Source organism: Haliaeetus leucocephalus, unplaced genomic scaffold, assembly GCF_000737465.1.
Source record: "Haliaeetus leucocephalus isolate CR32 unplaced genomic scaffold, Haliaeetus_leucocephalus-4.0 Scaffold428, whole genome shotgun sequence".
NCBI lineage: Eukaryota > Metazoa > Chordata > Aves > Accipitriformes > Accipitridae > Haliaeetus > Haliaeetus leucocephalus.
The window spans coordinates 838,315-862,504 of NW_010972864.1; the positions used below are offsets into that span (position 1 = coordinate 838,315).

The 24,190-nt window shown below is 40.1% G+C and overlaps 1 protein-coding gene across 1 annotated transcript in view; it reads left to right on the top strand.

The window, feature by feature from the left end:
* GREB1L (growth regulation by estrogen in breast cancer-like) overlaps positions 1–24,190 on the top strand; it is a 64,433-nt gene that overhangs the window by 35,758 nt on the left and 4,485 nt on the right. The window contains exons 15-29 of the mRNA XM_010574310.1: positions 580–760; positions 2,083–2,275; positions 4,242–4,375; positions 6,561–6,900; positions 11,052–11,167; positions 11,540–11,784; positions 12,853–13,415; positions 13,903–14,005; positions 17,611–17,766; positions 17,978–18,117; positions 19,824–19,985; positions 20,322–20,526; positions 21,214–21,379; positions 22,329–22,556; positions 24,004–24,145. Coding sequence (XP_010572612.1) covers positions 580–760; positions 2,083–2,275; positions 4,242–4,375; positions 6,561–6,900; positions 11,052–11,167; positions 11,540–11,784; positions 12,853–13,415; positions 13,903–14,005; positions 17,611–17,766; positions 17,978–18,117; positions 19,824–19,985; positions 20,322–20,526; positions 21,214–21,379; positions 22,329–22,556; positions 24,004–24,145 — 3,074 coding nt within the window. The remainder of the gene's footprint in view (positions 1–579; positions 761–2,082; positions 2,276–4,241; positions 4,376–6,560; positions 6,901–11,051; positions 11,168–11,539; positions 11,785–12,852; positions 13,416–13,902; positions 14,006–17,610; positions 17,767–17,977; positions 18,118–19,823; positions 19,986–20,321; positions 20,527–21,213; positions 21,380–22,328; positions 22,557–24,003; positions 24,146–24,190) is intronic.

Here is a 24,190-nt window from a genome sequence, read left to right on the forward strand (position 1 = left end):
AAATGGTGTTCAAAGCCATATACTTTACATCATGCCTACATTATGAATGTGATGGCAATCTATCATTACAAAGACTGTTAGAGAGTAGTTATATTGACAGTAACATTAAAGGCAGGCATGAAAGAACTATATGATATGATATTAGTGAGAGTCAGTTTTATATAAATTTATGATTTTTTTGCAAAGGAAAGGTCAGAATAACTTTTTCTGACTTGAGCAAGATTAATGTATTGCCCAAATGTGGACAAGTTTGGCCTAGGATCATGAGGCACAGCTAACTGAGCACTGATGTGGAAATTTTTATGGAGGTCTGAAGTTTTTTTTTTTTTTTCTTTTTGGTAATGTGAGAAGTCTTTGAAAGGTCTTCAGCCACTTTTTGAAAGAAATCCAGAAGCCAAGAAGCACATTTTGGTCCTCATTGTGAGAGAAAATGCATTTGGATAATCATCGTCTTACTAGGGTGTATCAGTGATTTGGCTAAGTCCTGATATTGGTGGACATGTAGCAACCTACCGTTGACACGTCACTTTTGGATGCACTCAAAGGGAAAGATTTTTGTTGTGTTCTTCTTTCTGACAGGTGTCCTTGTGGACTTGGGCCTAGAAGACAATGGAACGGCATATCAGAGAGCCGAGAAATACGTGGTTCGGCTAGACAATGAGATTCAAACAAAATTTGAGGTTTTCATGAGACGAGTGAAGCAGAATCCCTATACACTGTTTGTGCTGGTTCATGACAATGCCCATGTGGATTTAACAAGGTAGCTACTTCAATCTACCAAAGGAAAACCATCCTCTTCCAGTATCTTTCAGTTAGGTTTTTCAAAAGACTTACCACTTTAGACGCCCAATGCTTTTTCTAAGCCTAAGACATTTTGTGCCTCAAAATCAGAAATAATCTTTTTTGCTTGCCTATGATATTTGTTAACTAATTCTGATTCAGTTGAAGATAGGTGAGACTAGTTTCAGATTTTTGGATCTCTAACAAGACTTTGTAGGGGTATGTGGTATGGTACTGAAGCCCAGGAAAAAGGGCTGAATTTTGCAACTTTCTTTGTTCCTCTTCTTTTTTTCCTATTCAGCCCCTTTTTCTCTACTGAAACCCAAATCTATCCCATGTTCACAAGCCACTCATGTTTTAATTCATGTTTTTATCCTTGATGATAGTGTTGTTTTTAATATATGAAAGTTTACAGATGTTTAACTCTTTGCATCACTTGAAAAATACCCTAGCTACTGTAAGAAAAGGACTTAAAAAACAGCTGTGTTGGATTTGGCCAGCATTAAATCTGAACACACCACCACATACACATGTGTGCAAAAACATTTCTTCACACTGAATCACAACTTTGCTATGGAAAAAGAAAGAAGTAACTAAAGCTTATTATTCTGCTCTTGTTCCAGGAGTAAACTGAGGAGAAAAATCTTAATGTGATTTAGACATGGTGTGTAAGGCTGTGGGATTCATTTGAATATCAGAGTTATAATAAAATACTTTCCTTGAAGGACAGCTGAAAACAGATAAAAGTGACATTCTTCCTTCCTTATCCCTACCATCACATTTTTGTTACTGTTATTGCTGTACACTGAATTTGGAATTCCTGAATATTCTGAAGGCAAAGATAATTCCAGGAGCTGAAAATCAGGACATCAGGAAACTATGAGGTTCCCCAGTCTTTTAGAAATAAGTTGTTTCAGGCTGGAAAATCCACTGGATTTTGTAAAATTGTTACTATATCCTAAAACCACAACTCATGCAACAGTGTTTCTTGGTGAGAAGGCTTCATCAGCTTTGGCTTATTTTTTGTCTCCTCCACCCAATGCTCGTTTAAATTGGCACACTAATTCACCTTCTCACTGTCAGCAGATTTTGGCCTTTTTATTGTTTTTTTTTCCCCTCTGTTGTCTGAGTCTACCCACAGAGAACACTCAAATAGTTTTGACATCTTTCATCCTTCCAAAGAGATTTCTGAGCTGTGATTCTCAGTGTCATGATCATTTGGAGATTTTTCTGCAGGAAGAGAGTAATCCTTTGAATCTCAGGATGTCAATAAGGCAATTCTTTGCATTTTTATTTCTGCAGTGCCATTTCAAGTTCCCTGTCACATGGTGAGCCTAGTCATGGTCTGGCTGATAGAGTTATTAATTGCAGGGAGGTCCTTGAAGCATTCAACCTCCTTGTTCTTCAGGTCAGCTCTTTTCCTTATGCCTTGCAAACGCAGCAGTCCAGGATCAGCTCTAGCAATGAGGTACATTGGATACAATTTGACACTGTGGTAAGTGTTTAATTGTTAATTTTAACTGTGAATTTTAATGTGGACTTCACACATAAAGGAATCTTGTAGAGGCATATTAAAGAAAATTGTTAGAAGGGAGCTCTTTCTCTGCTGGAGCTTGTTCTCTCAGGCTCTAGATACATAGCCCTGGAATGCTGATGGTGGAAGTAGCATTGACATTTAGGTCCAGGAACTGCACATTTTTCTTTGGCCACTGATGTAGTACGAGACATTACTTTCTATGCTCTGGTCAGACAAAGCTATGTAGACATGCCATAAAGCTCTGGAGCTGGCTTTCCATTTTCAAGCAGTCTGACTTTTGACTGTAAGTTATATGTCACATAGCCTGTCAAATCTGTTCATTACTTCTCTGGTACTAATAAAAGTTGTGTGCTGGGTAGTAGGTGCTGTCATTGGGCAGAGAAGAGGTGGGAAAGGTCTGTTCGACGTTCTGCCCCATTATTTTTTTTCACCATTTCAGCCAGCTGATTCTGAGGATGTTTTGGCTAAACCTGCTTTAAAAATATCCTTTTCTCCTATTCCTTCTTTGTTATACTTATATCAAGTTTGACTTTACTGTGTTGAGTGGACCACTGGTGTCTGTAAAGTGTCTTAAAGTGGTAGCTGTAAAAAATAGTTAAAGTCAAACAGAATAGTGGAAATGAGGGAGTGAATGAATATTCAAAGTTTGCTTTTTAGTTGATTGTTGACGTAAGCCGGTGTGGCGACCTTCTGTAAAATGGTCTAGACAATTTTTAATTTTCCAAAAGTAAAAAAATCAACAACTTTCAATCTTCTGATTAAAAAAAATAACCCACAAAAAAGGGGGTGTCATGGTTTAACCCCAGCCAGCAACTAAGCACCACACAGCCGCTCACAGGAAAAGAAGTAAAACTCATGGGTTAAGATAAGAATGGTTTAATAGAACAGAAAAGAAGAAACTAATAATGATAATGATAACACTAATAAAATGACAACAGGAGTAATAAAAGGATTGGAATGTACAAATGATGCACAGGGCAGTTGCTCGCCACCTGCCGACCGACACCCAGCTAGTCCCTGAGCGGCGATTCCCCGCCCCCACTCCCCAGTTCCTATACTAGATGGGACGTCCCATGGTATGGAATACACCGTTGGCCAGTTTGGGTCAGCTGCCCTGGCTGTGTCCTGTGCCAACTTCTTGTGCCCCTCCAGCTTTCTCGCTGGCTGCGCATGAGAAGCTGAAAAATCCTTGACTTAGTCTAAACATTACTTAGCAACAACTGAAAACATCAGTGTTATCAACATTCTTTGCATACTGAACTCAAAACATAGCACTGTACCAGCTACCAGGAAGACAATTAACTCTATCCCAGCTGAAACCAGGACAGGGGGAGTCTGTATGTGATTAAATTACATTCCTAGTGATTACTGGTGATGTAAATGCACTGGAGACCATGCTGTGCTTCCAGCAAAGGCCTTGTGAAATTTGAGGCAGCAAATATTCTGCCTTTCTGATTGCTGTCTGCAGATTTACATTTCAGCAAAGCAATTGTTAGTTTCTGATTGCCATTAGAGATGTGTAGAATCTGACAATCAAGAAGAATTTTGGAAATTAATAATCCTTCTGTTTTCAGGTTCTGCTTTAAATAGAAATGAGATAACAGTTGTCAGTAGATATAAAGCCAGAGATAGGGAGTCAGAAAATAATTAGCAGGATTCTAGGATACCCCCCTGCAATCACAGGTAGGAGATACTTTGAAAAATTATGTCTGTCTTTCCTAGCTGGAGACAAATAAGTTAAGTAAAAAACATTTACATTTCACTGTGTTCTTTGAAACAAGCAAATAGCATCACTGAGGGAGAATGAATGAAAAGAAAGGATACTTTGCTTCGGAAAATACTTTCCACTTATTTTTTAAATGACAAAAGAAATTAAAATAGGTTCCAGTTTTGCTTATGTTTTTGCTATCTCTGTATGGAACAGGATGACGCAGCAAGTGAAGACAAACTGTACTTTGGTTTGAATGAATATAGCAAATCCCTCCAATGGGGAGTCACAAGTCCCCTTTTGAGATGTGATGAAACCTTTGAAAAAATGGTCAACACGCTTTTAGAAAGGTAAATAGTAACATGGGAGCTTGGGATTCTGCTTAATTGGGATCTTAAGGATACAGTTATATTTATGAGCCCCATCACAGGGGGATGAAGACATGATGACCTTTGATGTTGATCTTGGAATCTGTGAAGTATGTGCAATTTTTATTTTTGCAACAAAGTTAATGCTATTGAAGAAAGAGGGGATATGCTTCATTTGTTTGTAGAAGAGATTGGGCCCATTCAGCAGCAGTCCAGGCTCAGCTGTGCTGCTCTCTTCTTTTGGCTCAGCCCTCACTGAGCTAAGAAAGTACCAGAGGTTTCATACCTCACCGCTTCTGGTGTCTCTCTTGTTGAGACTGCCAACAGACTTGTCAGTGGTGGCCCAAGTAAGCGACAAGTCATTTCAAACCCATCATTTTTGTTATTTCATTAGTTGGCTATGGTTTTGGTTTCTGCAGCTCAGAGCCTGAAAGTGGTTTATTAGTACCCTGCAGCTGCCTGAACAATCTACTTTCATAGCACATATCCACGATATAACTAAATGGGTACATTACAGGAATGAAGGCAATACTGTTGTTTCCAGCAATGTGGAGTTAATCTATCCTGCGTTTCAGCAGGACAAATCTCTTATAACAGTTCAAACTATAGTTTTCATTGTATTTTCATATTTACTAGACTAGGATTATTCTGTCTTCAGTACTGTTTTTCCTATTTTATTTAGGTCAATATAATAATTGTAAATGTATCTATATTTATTAAGTAAAATACAATATCAAATGTGTTAAATTAGCAACATAAATGAATAATTAAGTACATTATTAATCCTTAATATTTATTATTATCTACAAATATGTAAGTAATGAATGTGATAAATAATAACAAGGTCAGTTAATCTTAATACGTCAGTTCTTTAGGCTTCTCGTAGTCTTTCTGGTCAAGTCCAATGGAAGAGGTAGTGGTCACTGTTGCTCTGTTTCTGTTCTTAAAATGTGAACGGGGAAAAGGATGGACAAGGATTAGTGCATGTGCAAATACTATCCTGATATGAAGTTAGGATAAAACTAGAAACTGATGGGAGGTGAACCTCTACCTTGGAGCCAGGATATGCTTTTGCATCACAGTTTATTAATTTAGCCTCTCTTTTCAAGAAAGTGTGTTATTCCATCTGGGTGGGTGAGCTGTACGAGCTTACAAGTCAAAACATTGCAGACATTTTGGTATTATAAGAAAGGTGCCGTTTGTTTTTGTAGCAAAAGTGCAGTGGGTACTTTTATGGGAGGAGGAGTAAAAAGTGCTTTAAAAATTTATCCATTTAATGACTGGCTTATGGTACACAGAGCTAGCTGCTGTACCTACTGGTTAAAGACAAACACAAAACTTTATTCAAATGGATCCCATATCTATTAAATTACTCAAGAGGCCAGAGAAATTTGGAGCTTTTAGTTGGTTTAGTCATTCGGATTTCTGTGGTGCAAGACTAGCGCTCGAGGTCATAATAGCGTAGGTTTTTTCTGTATTATGGTGGTGAGTGAACTTATGGGGAATGCCTAGAAATGGAGTGCTTTTTTGCTTGACTAGGCTTTAGTATTTTTTTTCTTAGCATTTTACTTTGTGAGCTTATATCTGTTGTCACTGCATATAGCTGTAATGAGAAAGAAACATTGGTTGTGTAAGTTAAAAGGCAAAATGGAAGTTCAGATTTGGCTCAGAGACAGCAATCCCTATTGGTAAGTCTAACTTTCTGGTGAGAAGTTGAGAGATGTGAAATTATGAAGTACTTCTCTCACAAATCACTTGAAGCAGCAATGGTCCTCTAAGTTCGTAGAAGCAGCAGCTTGTGGACAGCAAACCAATTATTAGCCTGTGCTCTTAAAGTGAACCGGATCTGAGATGATCTGTATCTACATCAAGTTAAATATCTTTAGCTGAAATTCTGGCCCAAATGAAGGTAACAGAAGTTTGTAATTCCAGTTACTTGAGCACTTGAGTTACTTGGCTCTTTATCTTCTGCATTTGGACTGTTATATGCATTTACTTAAAAAACAGATTTTGTGCAAAATTATTGTCCATGAAAATCAAAGGCTTCATTCTTTGAGTTCTACAGAAAAAATGGGTACTACTTTACCACGTGGTCCTGGGTTTTGGCCAATTTTCAGACATTGCTGTGATTTTGCATGTGCTAATGCAGAACTGTATCTCCTCAAAGGTACCCACGGCTGCACAGCATGGTGATTCGCTGCTACCTTCTCATTCAGCAGTATTCCCAAGCTCTGATGGCTCTCACGACCATGGCCTCACTAAGAGATCACAGCACACCTGAAACACTCAGCATAATGGATGACCTTATCACTTCTCCAGGAAAGGATAAGAATGGCTGTGGCCACATGCTTGTCATTAGGGTGCCATCTGTGCAACTAGCCATGCTGGCCAAGGAGAGGTTACAAGAAGTAAGAGACAAGTTAGGTCTGCAGTATCGTTTTGAGATCCTTCTTGGGAATCCTGCCTCAGAGCTTACTGTCGCGAAACACTTTGTGACGCGGTTGAAGGTTAGCAGAAACTAAATATATCTTTGTATGCCCGTTGTAGTCATCTGACTGTCGTACACATTTTGTGTTCATTCCCACATGTTTATGGGTTAATTATTCTATAGGAAAAGGGTGCATGTTCTGTATCTGTCTCCATGAAAGTTTACTGTACTTTTGATGAGCACAACTGATTTAGAAACTTGGCAGAAAATTGAATTGTTACTGGCCCATGAAGTCAAACACTGGATGTTATCTCTCTTGTTAAAGTTGAATAACAGCATGAGTCAGATAAGTTTCATCTCTGAATCTCAGAAAGCAGAGCTCAGACCTCCTTAGGCAAACTAATTCTTCCCACCAACTTATCTGTTTGTCTAGTGTATCTGTTGTTTGTTCTGTCCATCCATCTTCTGCCCTTCTGATAACTGGTAAAGTATTCTGTTTGTCATGGACTTCTTTTCTTCAACCACTGCACACTGAAAGCTCCTTCTGCACGGCATATATGCACCAAGCTAAACTCTTGCATGGATTTGTAAGAGCATGGTTCAACTAGCCAAACCCACTTCCTGAATTAATTCCTCACTACATTAAACAAAGGGAAATGGACTGCCTGCTTTAGGTACCAGCCTGAAAGTAATTCTGGTTATCTGTCCTAATCCTTGCTCTAAGCCTCATAGAGATATTAATTTACCTTTCCTACTATGAGTTATACAGTGTATTCAAAACCACATAGACAAGGAATGAATTTTGTGAGCCTTTCTTAAAGAGCTTGCCTACAACGAGATAAAATGTCCTTTAAAGAAGATACCACCACCTCTGCTTCTCGAACCTTGTCTGCAGCAGAAGAGGGAAGAGGGGAAAGTAGTAGTCACGAAGGAGAAAATATGTGAGATAGCAGCTCTGTGCTGCTGGGTTTTTTTGGCTAGGCGTCAATTCCAACCTTAAATCATTCTGGAGTGTGAGTCCTGTGAGGGCTTATTTATGGCCCTGTGCTGTAAAGGGTTGCAGCCCTTACATGTTGCTGGAGCCCATGAGGTCTTTAGTGCAGATCAGGATTGAGTTTGAAGCTGTTGCAGGTGAATAGCCATGTAGCCATTGATCTGGAATAGATGAATTTAATCAGGCAGAGAATGAAAAAACTTCTAAATAATTCTTATGCCTCTCCCCCACATCATAAGATGCTTTTTCAGAGTAAACATAGATGTAGGATTCTGCACTTGTTTCTTTCCTTGCAGGTGACTAGAAAAAACCCACTCAATTCTGAAACATGCCTATGAAGGGAGTGAGGAGAGGAATTCAGTTGCTCAAAGATAAGCCTGTAGTGTCTTTTTAGGTGGGTTATCCCAGTGGCACTCCAGAATTATGAAGGTCACCTGTGAGTCTTGTGCTGGCCTGCCATACCTGGTAGTCTGATGCCTGGGATAACACAGGGTATCTGAAATGGTGTGAGCATATATTTGGGCAACTGATTCCCATTATAAAATTCATCAGCTATGCTACTATTGAGTCTAGTTTATTGCAGACAATTTTGATTTAGTCTCCGTGCTTCTTGGCTTTTCTTCTGATGTTAAATGGAGTACTGAAGCTGGAGGACTAAAGCAAGTGGGGAACTCATTGCTGCCTGTTTCCACTACGAGCACCCAGGCCCTTTTTTTTGGAGGGGGAGAGCAATATGAGGCTAGTGAGTGCTTTTTGGTGAGGCTGAGGCTCTAAATGCTGGTCCCACCAATAACTGCTGTTGGTCGCAGGGAGGGTAAGACTTTATCCTGACCTTTGTCAGCAGCAGGGAGGGCAGCTTTATAGCTGTTAGTGACCCCAATTGTAGTTTGACTTAACTTATCCCCTCTCCCTAAGAGGGCCTTAGCAGCATGTGTGGTACCACAGCAGTGCAGGGAGGGTGGGCAGCTGTCTCTGCAGTGCTGGTAGCTGGACTGTTCCCCACTTTGTCAGACCAGCCCTCTGGCCAGCCAGACAGGCCAGTCCTCTCCATTAGCGAGCCAGGCTTCAAGGGGGATGAAATACCCAGAGGTACAGAATGAAAGAAGAGATGGAAAATAATTTAAATAACTATTTTGTTGATGAGGCATGCTGTCATGGCATACACTTTAAGTGTAACAAGAATCAAACTGTTTGGGAGGCATTCAGAAGTGAGGAGCCCAGAGGGCTGTAGCTCTCTTCTCCTCAGTAAGATGGTCAAGAAATACATCTTCTGTATGCAAGCTTACAGCTCAAAGCCCCAGGCACTCAGGCTTCTTTTAAGTCCTTAGGCTAGCGGAAAGAAAATCAGCTTTGTATTTGTATTCCCTTATTTCTTTTTCTAGCCATGCACTTTCGCAGAAACTTCTGTCACTGGAGAGGCAGGATAACACACAGCAAGACTAACCTTGATGAGGCAGAAAATACCTCTCTGCTGCTGAGGCTGCTTTACTGAGCCAGTAGATGTTGCTAGGTAGTTGGAGAAATAATTTTTTTCTGTGAACATGTTATACAGAGGATGCTGAAGTTAGGGGAAGGAGAGTAGAGCCATAGCAGAAAAGGGGAATATTACTCCAAATTGCGCTCTTTCTAAGCTAAGAAAAAAATAATCGTAGGGTTTTTTCAGTGGAAATTTTCAAAAGATCAAATGGCATGCTGAATCACTGATCCACTAGTGAGTCCTCCTTTTCAATCCCCTTCATCTGCCTGAGAAGATTACTCATAAAATATTGCCTTTCTGGGGAGGAGGAAGGGTAAGGAGAGAACAGGTCAAGGGTACAGGTTGAGACTAGAAGAACCAAGACGGAATTCAAGATAGGGTTCTTCTTGCAAGGTATGTTTTCCATAAAGCTTTCATAAGTCTTGTTGCTCTGTCAAGAGAGCTGCGTCTCGTCTTGCACATCTGTGCTGAGAAGAGTAATATATATATATTATTTTTAATGGGCAGTTTGAGTGGTTACGCTTGCTGTCATGACTCAGCAAAGTACATTCTGTGCCTCAGCTAGGTAATGGTCTTCTTCAGAACTGATTTTTTCTGTTATTAATAAGAAAGAAGGAAAAAAATTTTCCAGCAGGTTGTATGCTGTAGCTCAAATACTGATGATTCTGTAACCATTAGGGCCTCATTTTCTTGTCTGGAGAGACGTTAATGTCTGATCAGCATGGAAATGTGAAGTGTCTGCTTTATATGGAAAGAACTTCTCTGCTGATCTCCTGTCTTGACTGGTTGGTGATCTAAGAGGCTGTGTTGTAAGTTTTCCTGGCGGTAGCCATAATGGATTGACAGGAATGGCTGGATATGAACTTGCATTTTTGCATGTCAGCTTTATAATACAATTTCAGTGTTTGTAGAGATAGAATGGCTTGTTTTCTTTCTAAGCGAGAGATTCTGTGTCTTTCAGCTTTACTTCCTTTTAACAGTTGCTGCAGGGTGCTCATGCCTGTCTTGATCAAATACTGACTGTATCATCTGGAAGTCTGGGCACTGTGCGACACAGCAAGAAAGATATTGTTGCTCAAGATAGAGCAATGTTTTTAGGATGCTGCATCCATCACAGAGAACACAAATGGGCTCAGCCAGGTTCAGTAAGCTCCGCTGAACCAAGGGGACTGAAGGGTGTAAGGACATGGGATGGTGTTACCAGCCTTTCCAGTGTTAAGGGAAAATGGTAGTTTTGTGGTCTTGGGCCTTGGTAGGCTGTAGGTAAGGAGTCCCTTCTTGTGGGATTACCTCCAGTGAAAGGGAAATTTTTTTTTCTTTCATATAATCTTTCATTATATAGAATAATTGAGCAAATATTTAAGGATCATAGAATCATTTTCATACTCCACTTGAAGGTCTTCAGGTTTACATTAATTTCAAGGAACTTTTAACTGTGCCAGCTTGAAATTGAAGGCATCAGCTGCATTTTTGTCTGACAGACCCCACTAATACCACACCAGGTGTATGCTTCCAGCACTGAATAACATATGCTGTGCATCCTTTTTATGTGCATTTAATGCTTGGCTAACACTTTGCTACCAGAAAAAATGCATGCCTGTACCTAAGGTCTTTTTTTGTGTTGGCTGTTGGGTAAGCAAACTCTGTATACAAAGAAAAAGCAGGAACTGGAAAAAAACAAAAACAAAAACAAACAAACAAAAAAAAAGTGAAGGTTTACGTGTCTTTTAAATGTGACTGGAAGTTTCTCTGTTCACAGACTTGGAGAGGATATGAGCAGGATGACTGGATCCCTCGCACCTATCAGGATTTGGAAGGTCTACCTTGCATTGTTATTCTAACTGGCAAGGACCCTCTAGGAGAAACTTTCCCCAGGTGCTGTTATTACTCTTGCAATATGGTTGTTCTCTTAACGTGTTTAGATAAGTTGAGGGGTGGATAAGTGGTTTGATACCATCTGACTATTTTTTTCACAAAAAAGTGTATTTTAGGCTTTATTTGGGAACAGTTTAAAATTTTGGAAAGTGTGGTTTGTGAAAAGTAAAGCTACTGAACTGTGTGGGTCAATGAATGTCTGTGCAAAGTACCGAGGAGCAAAACTTACGTGATGAATATTTTAAAATTTTATTTTATTTTTACTGGCTAATGAAGTTATTCATGAATATTTAATAAGCAATTCAAGAGAGGGAGTGTTCTTCAAAGCCAGAGAAAACAAAACTTTCTTTTTTCTTGGGTTGGGTTTTCTAGGTCGTTGAAATACTGTGACCTTCGACTAATTGACTCGAGCTACTTAACTCGGACTGCATTAGAGCAAGAAATAGGCCTGGCATGCTGCTACGTCTCGAAGGAGGCAATTCGAGGGCCTATTGTAGCTCTTGACCTTAGTGAGAAGGAGCATGAGAAGGCTAATGGTAGCGAGAATGACTCTGATGAGCTGTTGATAGACTTGGACCGACCCCAGAGTAATAGCAGCGCTGTCACTGGAACCTCAGGTCAGTTATTCTGCTGTTGCCCTGAAAAACAAGTCTTTGTTCCTACATCATTGGAATTTGAATGCAAACATTAAGATGTTTGGTCAAATGTGGGTTGATTAGCTGTATCCTGCTGCAAGCCAGGCAATGAAATGTTAGTAGCAGATTTTTTCCATAGTGAGCAATTCTCCTGTGTACAGCTAAAAGGGGATGGTGTTGCAGCGGGAGGGTGGTATGCCATAGCTAAGGGTCCCTTGTGAATTTTATTTTTAAACTCAGCATTACACATTTGTTGCTAATTTAGTCTGGTGGATCCTGAAAAGATCTTAAAAATCAGAGTAGAAATGGATAGTATAAAATTTTAGGAATAGAAAAATGCTCTGTAACTGCGGGGATAGCTATGGATGATGATGGATATTTGCCTCCTTGCCAAGACCAACAGATTGGTGGGGTTTGCCCTACTTCTTCAGGCATCAATGGAGCACCTTCTCTCACCAGGCCTTTCCTTCCTTGCATTCCTCAGGCAATTCTGGGTCCTTCCTTTTGTTTCCCTACGAGTTTGAGGTATTAAGACAGCTGAACTGGACCTTTGCCATACACCAGATCGTCCCATACGCCAACTAAACCTGACTGGTATGGAGGAGGGAGCATAGCCCAGTTCACATTAAAGTTGCTGTGAAATGAATGCTCTGTTCCCCAAAGGAAGGAGTGTCAAATCAATCTATGTATACAGTGGTGTCTTATACTTGAATTTCAGAAGGTTGTACCATCAAATCCCAAATCGGGAATGGTAATTAACGTACAGAGCTAAATGTTCATTTGGGATTGGGACGCTTGTGTTTGGACTCTGAACCCTAACAGAAGGGCTGTTGCCTCTCCAGCAAGAGGGACAGATGGGTGCGTGTCAATGATTTCTTTTTAAATGGTGAAACACTGACCTAAGCCACGTGACGATCTCACCCAGCAGCACTCATTGAACAGAAGTAATTGAAGATTAGGATTGTCCCATAGATCAAATGAGTTAATGATTTCTTGAAATTTTCTTATGTCAGCCAGTATCTGTTCATTGCCTGCTCTTTGTTTCCCCAGGGTCCCTGGCAGACAATGGTGTGAGTTCCTCGAGTGCTGCAGACAAGTCTCAGAAGCAAGCACCATCACTTAACTTTCAGACTGTGGCGCACAGCTCAGTAGATGAGGGAACTTACCCCAGTTTCACAACTGGAGAGACCATGAAACAAGAATGCGACTCCCTGGGTAACCAGATGGCGAGCAGCACCACTTCGAAACTATCATCACTGTCTTCGGTCTCCCAGACGTTTCGGTGGCCTGCCCATTCAGCCAAAGACAGCAAGGTCCTCCATGCTGCGCTGCCACGCATCGTCATCCTGTCGAAAGCTGCCTACTGTCTCCTGAGCTCGCAGAAAAGTGGGAATTTGCCTTCCTCCTCTTCCCTCCTGCCTCATGCTGACGTGTCTTGGCTGAGCTCTCTGAGGCCTCTGCTTCACAAGGACATGAACAGTGAAGAGCAGTCTCTCTACTACAGGCAGTGGACAACAGCCCGACAGCACCACGCGGACTTCAGCAATCAGGGTGAGGCGTCTGGCTCGAGGAGTTTTCACCCCAGGCGGCTGCTTTTGACAGGACCACCACAAGTAAGAGAACAGTTCCTTCCTCTTGCCTTATTAGCAGGATGAGAGGACCAATGATGAGGACTGGAGATTGTACTGTAAAGGCCCCCTGCAAGGTTGCACTCAGTGATGTATTTTGAGGTCAAAAATAGGTCTAATTTTAAGTTAAGTCCATGCTGGAAGTGGTAAGGAGAGTATGGCGCTGTATGTAATTTTTAGCCTAAATGAAATACACGTGAATGGCACTGGGCATAATTGCCATGAGCATATCAGCAGAGAAGCAGTTATCACTGCTGATCTCCCTGTGTACAAAAATGATACAGCCTGTGGGCCAGGTTTTGCTCAAAGATCAATTTTGTAATACTGTTCAGCATAATGGGGAATATTATGTCTTGTTATGTTTTCAGGCAGAGGTAGAATGGGGTAAGCCCAAAGGCATTTATCTGAAACATATCCTTCCTTCATGTTAGTCTGAGTGGGGATTTGGATTTTTTTTCCATCTTTGGCTCAGGTGGGAAAGACTGGCTCATACTTGCAGTTCCTAAGGATCCTCTTCCGCATGCTGATCCGGTTGCTGGAAGTCGATGTGTATGATGAAGAAGAGGTTAATGCCAGTAAGTATATAATAGTCATTCTTAATATGCATTTTAAAGAGCCTCTGTTATTATTATTCAGCAGTGACAAATTTTTAGGCTCACGAAAAGACTATAAATTACACCTACCATTTGTCTTGTTCATTAGCATATAGCTTGACTTATTGTAGGTGTCTGCATATATTTAAATATAGATGAATAAAAACTAAATTTTATATTGGGCTTAGCTGAGAACTATTTAATGTATTTTGGATTGATATATTTGGATAGCACTAAAATGAAAGTGAACACAAAACTGTAAATGGGCAAAATCTGCCCATGTTACCTCTCCTTGCTAGTTTTTATGCACTGGCTGCTTTTAAGCAGACAAGACTTTTAAGAACATTTCGTTTCTGGCCAAAACATCACCGTTATTTATGTTCAAGTATAAATTAGATACCAATTTTCAGAAAGACTGTCTTCTGTCTGCAGTCTACAGATCTTATGCTGAGGAAAAAGGGGATGGGGAGCCTCTCTGGATTTGCGCTCATTTGTCAGATCTCACAGATCCTTTAACTGCTGTGGCAGGGCTTTGCCCTGAGACGCACAAACCCTTTTAAAAATGAGCCCTCTTCAGGGTGTTCTTTACGTAACTCTGTGGTGTTGTAGTGAAGATAACTCCACAATGCATAAATCTCATGACCATTAGACTGGCATCCTGAAAATGTAGTTGTTGTCAAACCTTTGAAAAGACTAACTTGTATTTCTACTCAGAAAGTGCTATTAAATTTAAAAAAAAAAAGTATTTTCCTTTGATTTGGAACTTTGGGGGCTGTTATTCTGTCATTATTTGAACTAAAGTACCCCAGAAACTTAGGATGAAATACCAAAATGTAAGAGAAGTTCCAAGTCATGCCGTCTCGCCTGTTGTGATCACAGCAACGTGTCACACCCCTGCCAGGAATGCGTAGAACTCCATCAGAAGAGCAGTTTGGGTTTATTTGGGGTTTTTGTTTGTGGCTTTTTTGCTCCCCTACCTCTATTGGAATACTTTTCCAGAGCCCTAGTGCTCTTATGATTTAAAATATTATTTTATTCTCCAACCCAAAGATGTTTCTGTCCCAATTATGAACCAATTATAAACATTCTCTTTGGGACCAAAGAAAATATTAATATAAATCAAAATACTTTTTCTCTTCTTTTATGTTTGCTTCTATGGTGTAGTCAGGCTGGAATCTTACCCCCTCTCAGCATTTCATCTAGATAGCCTGGATCTTCTTACAGGATCCTCACAAATGACAGGCTCTTTATTCTGCGTATCAGTTTAGTAGCTCTTGTGTGCACATCTATTTTCAATTTACCCTTCTGTTACTTGGGTGACCAGAACTGAATGTGGTATTCTGCAGGACATTTAACCAACCCAGCGTACAACATCTCGTGTATTCCCCTGCCCACACTGAAAGCCCCATGACTGATGAAACCTACGATTGCAGTGGTCTTTTCCATCCTCCCATTTCACTGGCACAGACATGTAGCTTGTACTTTTGGGTTCCTCTGCAACTCAGTCATTTCCAATCAAGGTGCTCCCAACCTGCTGCAGAAATGCTTGTTATTAGTCCTTGATTGTACATAGGACTTGTATTTTTTCTGTTAAATATCATGCAGTTTCTGTTGTTAACAGTTTTCAAAGGCATTGAATTCTTTCTGGATGATCTTCAATTCCCTCTCTGTATTGACAATGACTGTTAGACTGTGACACCAGCAAATGTAAACAAATTAATTTTTTTTTTTTTAGTTGGTGACATTAGTGAAAATATTAAACAGTATGCCCCTCTACTGATCTTTTAACTTCATTGGTAATCTCCACCTGCCTTACGATGTTACATACTGCCATCTTCTGTTTAATCAACTTTTTCAATTGACAGAGCATTCACTGTCTCCATTTTCTTCAGCTGTATTAATAATTTGTCATAGAGTATCATATCAAATACTTAAGTTCAGAAGGATAAGATGTGTTGCATTTCCTTTGTTCAGAGAAATAGATATATCATAGCTGTGTAATGAAAGTAACACAGGATTTCTTTGGTCAACCTGTTTTGCATTTTATTACATTTTTCAATTACCTCAACTTCTTAAATTATTTCCTTCACCCTCTCCAAGTTTTGAATATTACCAAGGTCAAAGTAATGGACCCAGAGCTCCGTAGAGTACTGCATCTCCTCTTAAATGGTGATAATATATGTGCCATGCTTGTGAAATCAGGCAGGTGACTGATTTCAACGCATACTTGTTCTTTCAGAAAACTGTCATGGTGATTATTCTTTCTCTCTGTTTTGAGTGTGTATCAAGCTTTTAGAGTTTTGTTTCCATCTTGGCTTATAGTAAACCTTTTATTCCCTTGAAAACATAATTGTCAAAGTAAAAAGAAAATCAAAAAAATTAATTTATATAGTTGAGGTGATACGGCAAAGAAAATTGTTGTTTGTTTACATGCACTTTTCTGAGGTCTACCTCAGCTTGACATTTAGTAAAGCTTATTTTATCTCACACTTGTTGACATTTAAGAAAAAACTTCATTCACTGGTGAGCTTTTTCCATTCCTCATGGACTTTGTTCGTTCTTAGCGTCCTTTTTGATGTAGTCCCTCTGAAGCCCTTTCCTCCTGATGTTTTTATTTTGCTTGGTATACTGGTTACTGGTTGTTTGGCAACTGCAATTCCAAGAAGTCCAAGTCTCATTCATAGGCAAGTCCCTGGTTTTCTCAGGCCAGCTGACTTACAGAGCGAGCTTTCTTAGGATTTGTCTGTATGGACAAACTAATATGCCTCGCCTGACCGTTGGTGTATATTAATTTGAGCATGACACAGTGCCAGTGAGGTTAAACTACTGCTGGCTCACATCCTATTGAGTCAGTCTGGGTAGGGTGAGCATGTGCTTGTCTGTAGACCCAACCTTCATTTCATCTGAATTTGCTTTTCTAAAATCAGTAACCTCAGTTACAAACCTACTTTTCTGTGTTCTTCCATCTCATTTTAAACTGAATTGACTCATGTTCAAGCTGCAGTCCAAGATTGCTTTTTTTGGCCAGTGCTTTCTAATGTTCCCATTACTTACACTTAATTTTTTACTTTAGACTTATCTCTGTTGGATCAAAGCAAAGAAGTTCCAATTGATCCTTGCTGGCCACATCCCATTTTCTAACAGGAGAGTGTCTTTTACTGCCTTTACCATGTACCACCAGCTACTAGTTCATAAATTTATACAGCCTCTTTTCCCTTGCTTTCATCTTTCTGCCTTTGGATACTTTTGCTTCTCGTTTACCCAATGCTCCTCATTCCAACACAGAGAGGTTCAAGACTATACCTGTATCTTCTGCACAGATAGGACCATTCATTGGAGCTTGATGAGGAGCACAGCAGAAAGATACCTATGAGGCTCCTTCGCCTGCATGCAGTTTCCAAGGAATTGCCATTTCTTTGAAATGGCTTTGTGTGGACTATAATTTCAGTTTTGGTAATATTTATGATGTTCAAAGACGTCTCTCTGTGTGTGTGCACACCTGTGTGAGTTCCTGTGCAATTGTAAATCAGCAAACATTACCATTCAGTCGGTATCTGATACTGCTTACCTAAAGCGTGTTGTTGCAGACCATACAGAAAACAGTGAAATTACTCAGTCTAGCAATGACCACTGGCCGGACATTGAGATCTTCAGCAAAATGCCTTTTGACCTGAGTGTACATGACCCCAAGTACAGAACTATAAGTCCTGTATACACGGAACAACTCTCAAGAGTGAAACAAGGTAAGTAAAATGTAGAGTTTTTTAGGAATACTTCCCTGCAAAGAATTAGCTTTTATTGATTCATTTGAACACATGAGTTCACAAAAGCCTTTAATCTCCAAAATTATATGGAACAAAACAACTTGTGTGTTCTTTACAATTGTTACCAGGATCACAGTCTCCATTTTTTAACACTCATAAAATTTCTGTTACTACTTTTCTTTGTGCACAGAAACAAGCAAAGAAACAAAATCAGAGGAACCTAAGAAAAGGGAGACCGTGTCCATGATGTTGACTAAATATGCAGCTTACAATACGTTTCATCACTGTGAACAGTGCCATCAGTATATGGACATTAATCCTGCCGCACAGGTTAGTGTCAAGGTCCAAGGGTAAAATGCATCCTTGATTTTTTCTGTGGTGTCTCCAGGCGTACCGCTCTGGTCTCAGCACTCATGCTTTCACCTTCCCTGAGATGAAATTGTTTAATTCTTCCATTCTCAGAGGAGATATTGAGCTACAGACCCTGGAGCATCAACTGTGGCTGCTACGTTCTGCATGAGCAGTTCTCCTCTCCAGCTGCCTCTAACAAAGGGTGAATATTGTGACTAGTTGTCTCAAGCCAAAGCATTATTCAGCCTGCCCAGAGGGTTCGCAGTATCTCATGGGAGAGGACTGTAAAATAGAGAGATGCTTGTCTTGCCTAAATGCCAGCCATCCACACCTGTGATGGGAGACTGGAAGGCCTACTTCTTCCTCCTTTGTATGTAACTGTGCATGCTCCTCAGCAGCAGCTTATGAGTTACTGGACAAAAATTATCATCTTTAACTGTTTAGTCAAAAAACTTTTGATCTCTAAAACAGTTATGCTCACGGGAGACTGGCAGGTGAGATTATTCCTGGTTAATAGCTCAGACATTATTTCTTAACCACCACCAACAGTTTACTTGGAAATTTCTTATCTCAAGTTGTTCTTTCCTTGCTTGCTAATATTTTCCAACAGCTTGCTATTAAGCTAACACAGTGTAGACATACTGACCTGGAAATGTACAATGTCAGTTACTACGGAACAGCACCAGCAGATCTGGTTTAAACCTCATGCTTCATTAAGTATGTTGACACAAGCAAACCCAAAGGACATCTGTTGTTCCCTCCACCCATCTTTGTGCATATGGTCAAACATAACAACTAGTCATAAATATAAATATCGACTTGTATGTGCAAGTGTGAGTTGTGTATATAGAATTATGATAATTGAACTCAGAGAAATTACACATCCAAAGGGGAGTCATTGGATAGCATTATGAAGGGAGAGAGATTCTTAAATGCTTTAACAGAACCTAAATAAAGCCCCTTTCATTTTTCAGCTTTACTTACGGTAATTATTTCAATTCTTTACTAAAGATTAGAGAAAGCTGATTGCTAAGAGTAAATGATTTGACCTTGTAGCAAGACAAATGCTTCTGTAGGATGAAATCTTATCAGATACATAGGCACTTTGTATACACTTACATGGTTCAGTGAAGCGCTGTGCAAACTTAAGCTCACCCAAATTCTTCATAGTCTTGTTAGTGGTATGGTCTGCTCTGGTTACCTAGCTGCTTAGAAGAGTATTGCCACAGGAAAAATACCATACTAATGCAGCCACACTGCTGCTGAGGTGTCTGAATGGCAGTGCATTCTGTGTGGAGGTGCACCCTTACTCTACACTGCTCTTTGAATCTTTTGGGAAAATTTATTTGGACAGTTTGTTTCCTAGATATGTATTTTTCACTTCTTCTTGAGAATATTGATAAATAGTTTCCAGCTGAAATGGATTTCAGAAGAGTCCAGTTTGGCCAAAGATCATTACTGGTACATAAAGCTGATTCTTTTAATATCAAGGCCAGTTACATGCCTAAGTAATGTGGCTTATGGTAGAGGAAAATGAGAACATAATAGAGTTAACTTCAGTTACTGAAAGAGAATGTTTTGGATGTTTTTCTCTGATGGTTTCCAGTATTGTGACTGTAAGAGCAGGTTGTCATATACTCTTTGTGTTGCCTGCTTGCAAATCTTTTTTGTTTGTTTGTTTACAGATATCCGACTCCACTCTGCATGCATTCACATTTTCATCCTCGATGCTAGGAGAAGAGGTTCAACTGCATTTTATAATCCCTAAGTCCAAAGAGAATCATTTTGTCTTCAGCAAGCAGGGAAAGCATCTAGAAAGCATGCGTCTCCCACTTGTTTCTGACAAGGTGCGTGTGCTGCTCTTATCCATCTGCTGGCTACGTATGCTGAATGCAGTTAACTTGACACATGTTTGCAAATTAATGGTGGTTGGCTGGGTTTTGTTTGTTTTGTTTTCTTTTTGTTTTAAAGTCCTTTGCATAATTCCTGCCTTAGAATTCCTGTCCTTAGAATTGGAGTTTTTGAGGACAATCATCCCTTTTTGCATTCCTAGTGTCCAGTTCATATGTGTTGCAATAATCAATAATCTTAAAATCCAGTATGAACAATAAATAAATAAAAATCCATATCAGGAATAACCTGCTTTTTACCTAATGTTACCAAAATATCTCCTGTGCCAGCAGAATTTGAATGCAGTCAAGAGTCCTATCTTCACTCCATCAAGTGGACGTCATGAACATGGCCTCTTGAACCTCTACCATGCCATGGAAGGCATCAGCCACCTCCACCTTCTTGTAGTCAAGGAATATGAAATGCCGCTCTACCGTAAATACTGGCCCAACCACATCATGCTTGTCCTGCCAGGCATGTTCAACAATGCTGGCGTTGGTAAGAACTCTATCAATGCGTTGCTGTGAAGATATCAAAATCCATGTTGGACAATGTGGATCATGTGGTTGAAGAAAACATTGCAGCACCTCCTCACATTTGTGCTGTGATAATAGCAGCAATATCTGTGCAAAATACAATGATGTGTAAGAACTGCTATTAGGGACATGGAATGCATGTATTGGTCACTGCCTTCTCAGTTTAAATCTGATATTTTATACACCATATTCACTCATTTTACTCAGCCCTGCTGTGTTTATTCTAGACATTTTACACGTGATTTTTCAAATTGCAACTTTTTTAGTTAGCCAAAGCTAAATATTAACTGCAGCTGAACACTAGAGGTTTGAACTTTGGACTTCATGGATGCTGAGTTTTTCCTGCAGAAGTTTTAAGTAGCTTCAGTTTTAGAATCTCAGCTCCTTCTTGGTTCAAGTTACTTTATTAATGCCCACAAAATCATGTTCTGCAGAGTCTCTTAAAAGGTCCAGTCTTCTTGGTATCTGTCTTTTAGATTTACTCACACTGAAAAAGGGACATACTGATTTCTTTTTAAACTAAGATGTTACGAGCACTAAGTTCATAAGGGGTAATGACTGCAGATGCTCATGTAGTCTTTCTCTGGGAAGAGAGAGTGATAAAGTCTAATAAAGATCTCCATATGTCTTCTTTATGGTATTTTCTCAGGGGCTGCCAGGTTTCTTATTAAGGAACTTTCCTACCACAATCTAGAACTGGAACGAAACCGCTTGGAGGAACTGGGAGTCAAGCGCCAGTGCGTGTGGCCATTCATTGTGGTCATGGATGACTCCTGCGTCTTGTGGAACATGCATAGCGTCCACGAACAGTCAAGGTAAGTAACCACCCAGGGCTGGGGTCCCTGCACTGATCCAGCACAGACAGCAGCACACCTGTGACTTAGGCTCATCTCTAGCATCTGACAGAGTATGAAAGTCCAGACAACTGGAAAAGTTTGGCAGCTGAAACTGCTGGTAACATACTTGAAATATTGCTAAGCAAAAGCAGCTTTCAGCAGTGGCTTTGATGTAAAAACACCAGGCTGCCTGTCCAAAGGGCCTCACAGAGGTCATGATTCACTCAATTATTATTCAGATAGCCCAGGAACTGTACACTGAGACATTAGATATATTGTCTAAAATGCAAAAAATCAGCTCTTTCACTCAGAGCACTAAGGAAGCTGTCGATTTGTCTTGATGACCACCAACATCCAACCTCCTGCTGTTGCAACACTCCCACCTGGCTCTACCCTTGCATCTGTGTCCCACAGTCAGTACCTCTGCTTGGGCTTGTTCTTTGCCTAAAGCTGGTCTTGCTTTTAGTGACTATTTGAGTGATTTCTCAATATGTTACTTCCCTGATTTGTTTTGATTCAGTTTATGTTTCTCAATGAAAACAGTTTATTTGGGGAACTTTAGCTTCTTAGAAAGCATTAAGCTCTTGCTCTTCTCAGTGCTTTTGCTGTCCATTATGGAGAAAATAGCCTTCCAGAAATGGTGCATAAGGTGATTCCTTTTCCCTTTCTAAATTGCTGTGTAAGACCTTATTCTGCTGAAAGGCCCATTTTCTTATAATGACTAAATTGATGGGATAAGATTAGTTGGCTGTTGTTTAGAAAGTCTGTGTTTATGTATATATTTTTACAGCATCTAGAGTAAAGACTCTCAATTGTTAATGGAATTTTATGGTCCTTTGTATACACATATATGTGTATATATATGCAGTGTATGTTGTATAAAAATAATAAGCTATGTTTATATGTTGTGTATGATCATGTTTTACAGCCAGTCCCTGGAGCCTGGGGGTTCCAGCAAGAATGTGTCTCTGAAGAGCGTCCTCCAACACATTGAAGCTACCCCCAAAATTGTTCATTATGCAATACTGGGTGTTCAGAAATGGAACAGCAGGCTGAATGTCAGGAAAGCAAAGGCTCCATTCTCCAGGTGCCACGTGCATGATTTTATACTGCTCAACATAGACCTGACCCAGAATGTGCAATATGATCTAAACAGGTAGGCAATATATGTATTTAAGTGGTAAAATAATATGCTGGCATGATAAGAATCTTGTCACCATATTTCTGAATGCTGTCGAGATAAATAGAAAGATCCTGTCTAAGGTAACAAGCGCAGAATCACAAAAATAAAAAACAGAGTGATATATGTTGCATCTGAATGAATAAGGCATCAAATTAAACTTACCATCAGCCAAAAAATCTGGGAGAGACAGACCATGAGGCAAGGGCAAGGGAGGGCTACAAAAGACTGAAAAGGCAGAGGAGAAAGAAGAAATTTCAGGAGAAAAAAGTAACCAGGAGACCAAAAATAGAAAAAAGAAGCCAAAATTACATCAGTCACAGGAAGAGTGCCCAGCTTCCAGTCTCTGGAAGAGGCAGGAGCCTGTCACATGACTAAGAACAAGAGGTATAGGAAATGGTTGAGCCATTGCTATGTCAAATGCTATGAGGAGGGTTTCCTTGTATTTCCTTCAGTCAGCTATCCTCCCTGTTGCTACTTGGGTTTGCAATAAAAACAGATGAATAAATAACTTCCCACTATTTCCTTCCTTTTTTTCCTTTCCTCACCAAACTCCATCCTAAAGCATTTGCAATAAAGCACTGTTATTATCATTGGGCTTTACTGCTAGTCCTCATCACAGACTGAAGCAATATCCAATTCCCCCCCTTCCTGGGCAAGTGAGTAGAATAAACCCTCTCTCTGCTAGCCACAGAGTGGCTCTGGGGCATCTCGCCCTGGTCTCCTGCTGCTGTTTTAAGGGATCCTGTATATTTGAGGGAGGAATTGTAGCCTGTCAGTGCAAGCCGGGGTCTGGTGTGGCTTCCAGAGCTCTTGATTTCACATTCTCTGGCTGGTTGAATCATGAGATCGGAATCAGCCCACAGAAGTGAGCAATTACATTGTAAATAGCACAGGATAAATGTTAAGTCTTCAGCTGCTTTGTATCCCACAGCCAAATATTTGTCAAAGCCGCATTTATCCCCTGATTCCAGTTCATCAAAAAATATGTCATATAGAACTGGCTTGTTCAGAAATGGAGGTTGGTCACTGCAGAGCTTCTCTCAGTTTATATATATAAAAAAGAACTAAAAAGAAGGAGAAAATAAAAAAGGAAAGGGTGGGGAGGAAGTGATTGATCCCAGTACATGACGAGGATGAGAGGGCTAGCCAGACTTGGTATTGGGAAGATGCATACAGATGGACTGAAAAGTGAGGACTTGCTTGGTCTTAAGAGGGCCAGAAGTTGCTTTCCTACACCGGGAGCACATTGAAGGAATAAGTCTTCAGAGCTGCGTAGAGAATTTGTATAGGCACCATATCAGATGGTTTCCAGAAATCTCTGCTGAGCCCATTCCAGTGCATTTCAGCCATGGGTGTGTGAATGCTTGCTCACACACAGCAGCCACACAGCTGTTTTAGTGATCTTGTGTTTAATGTCTAGGTATTTCTGTGAAGATGTAGATTTTAATCTGCGGACAAACAGCAGCGGCCTGCTCATCTGCCGCTTCAACAACTACAGTGTCATGAAGAAACATATTCAGGTTGGAGGACAAAAGGACTTTGTCGTTAAGCCAAAAATCATGGTGAGTGTGGATGTATGCTCCGTTGTACATAATGGGTAAAATCAG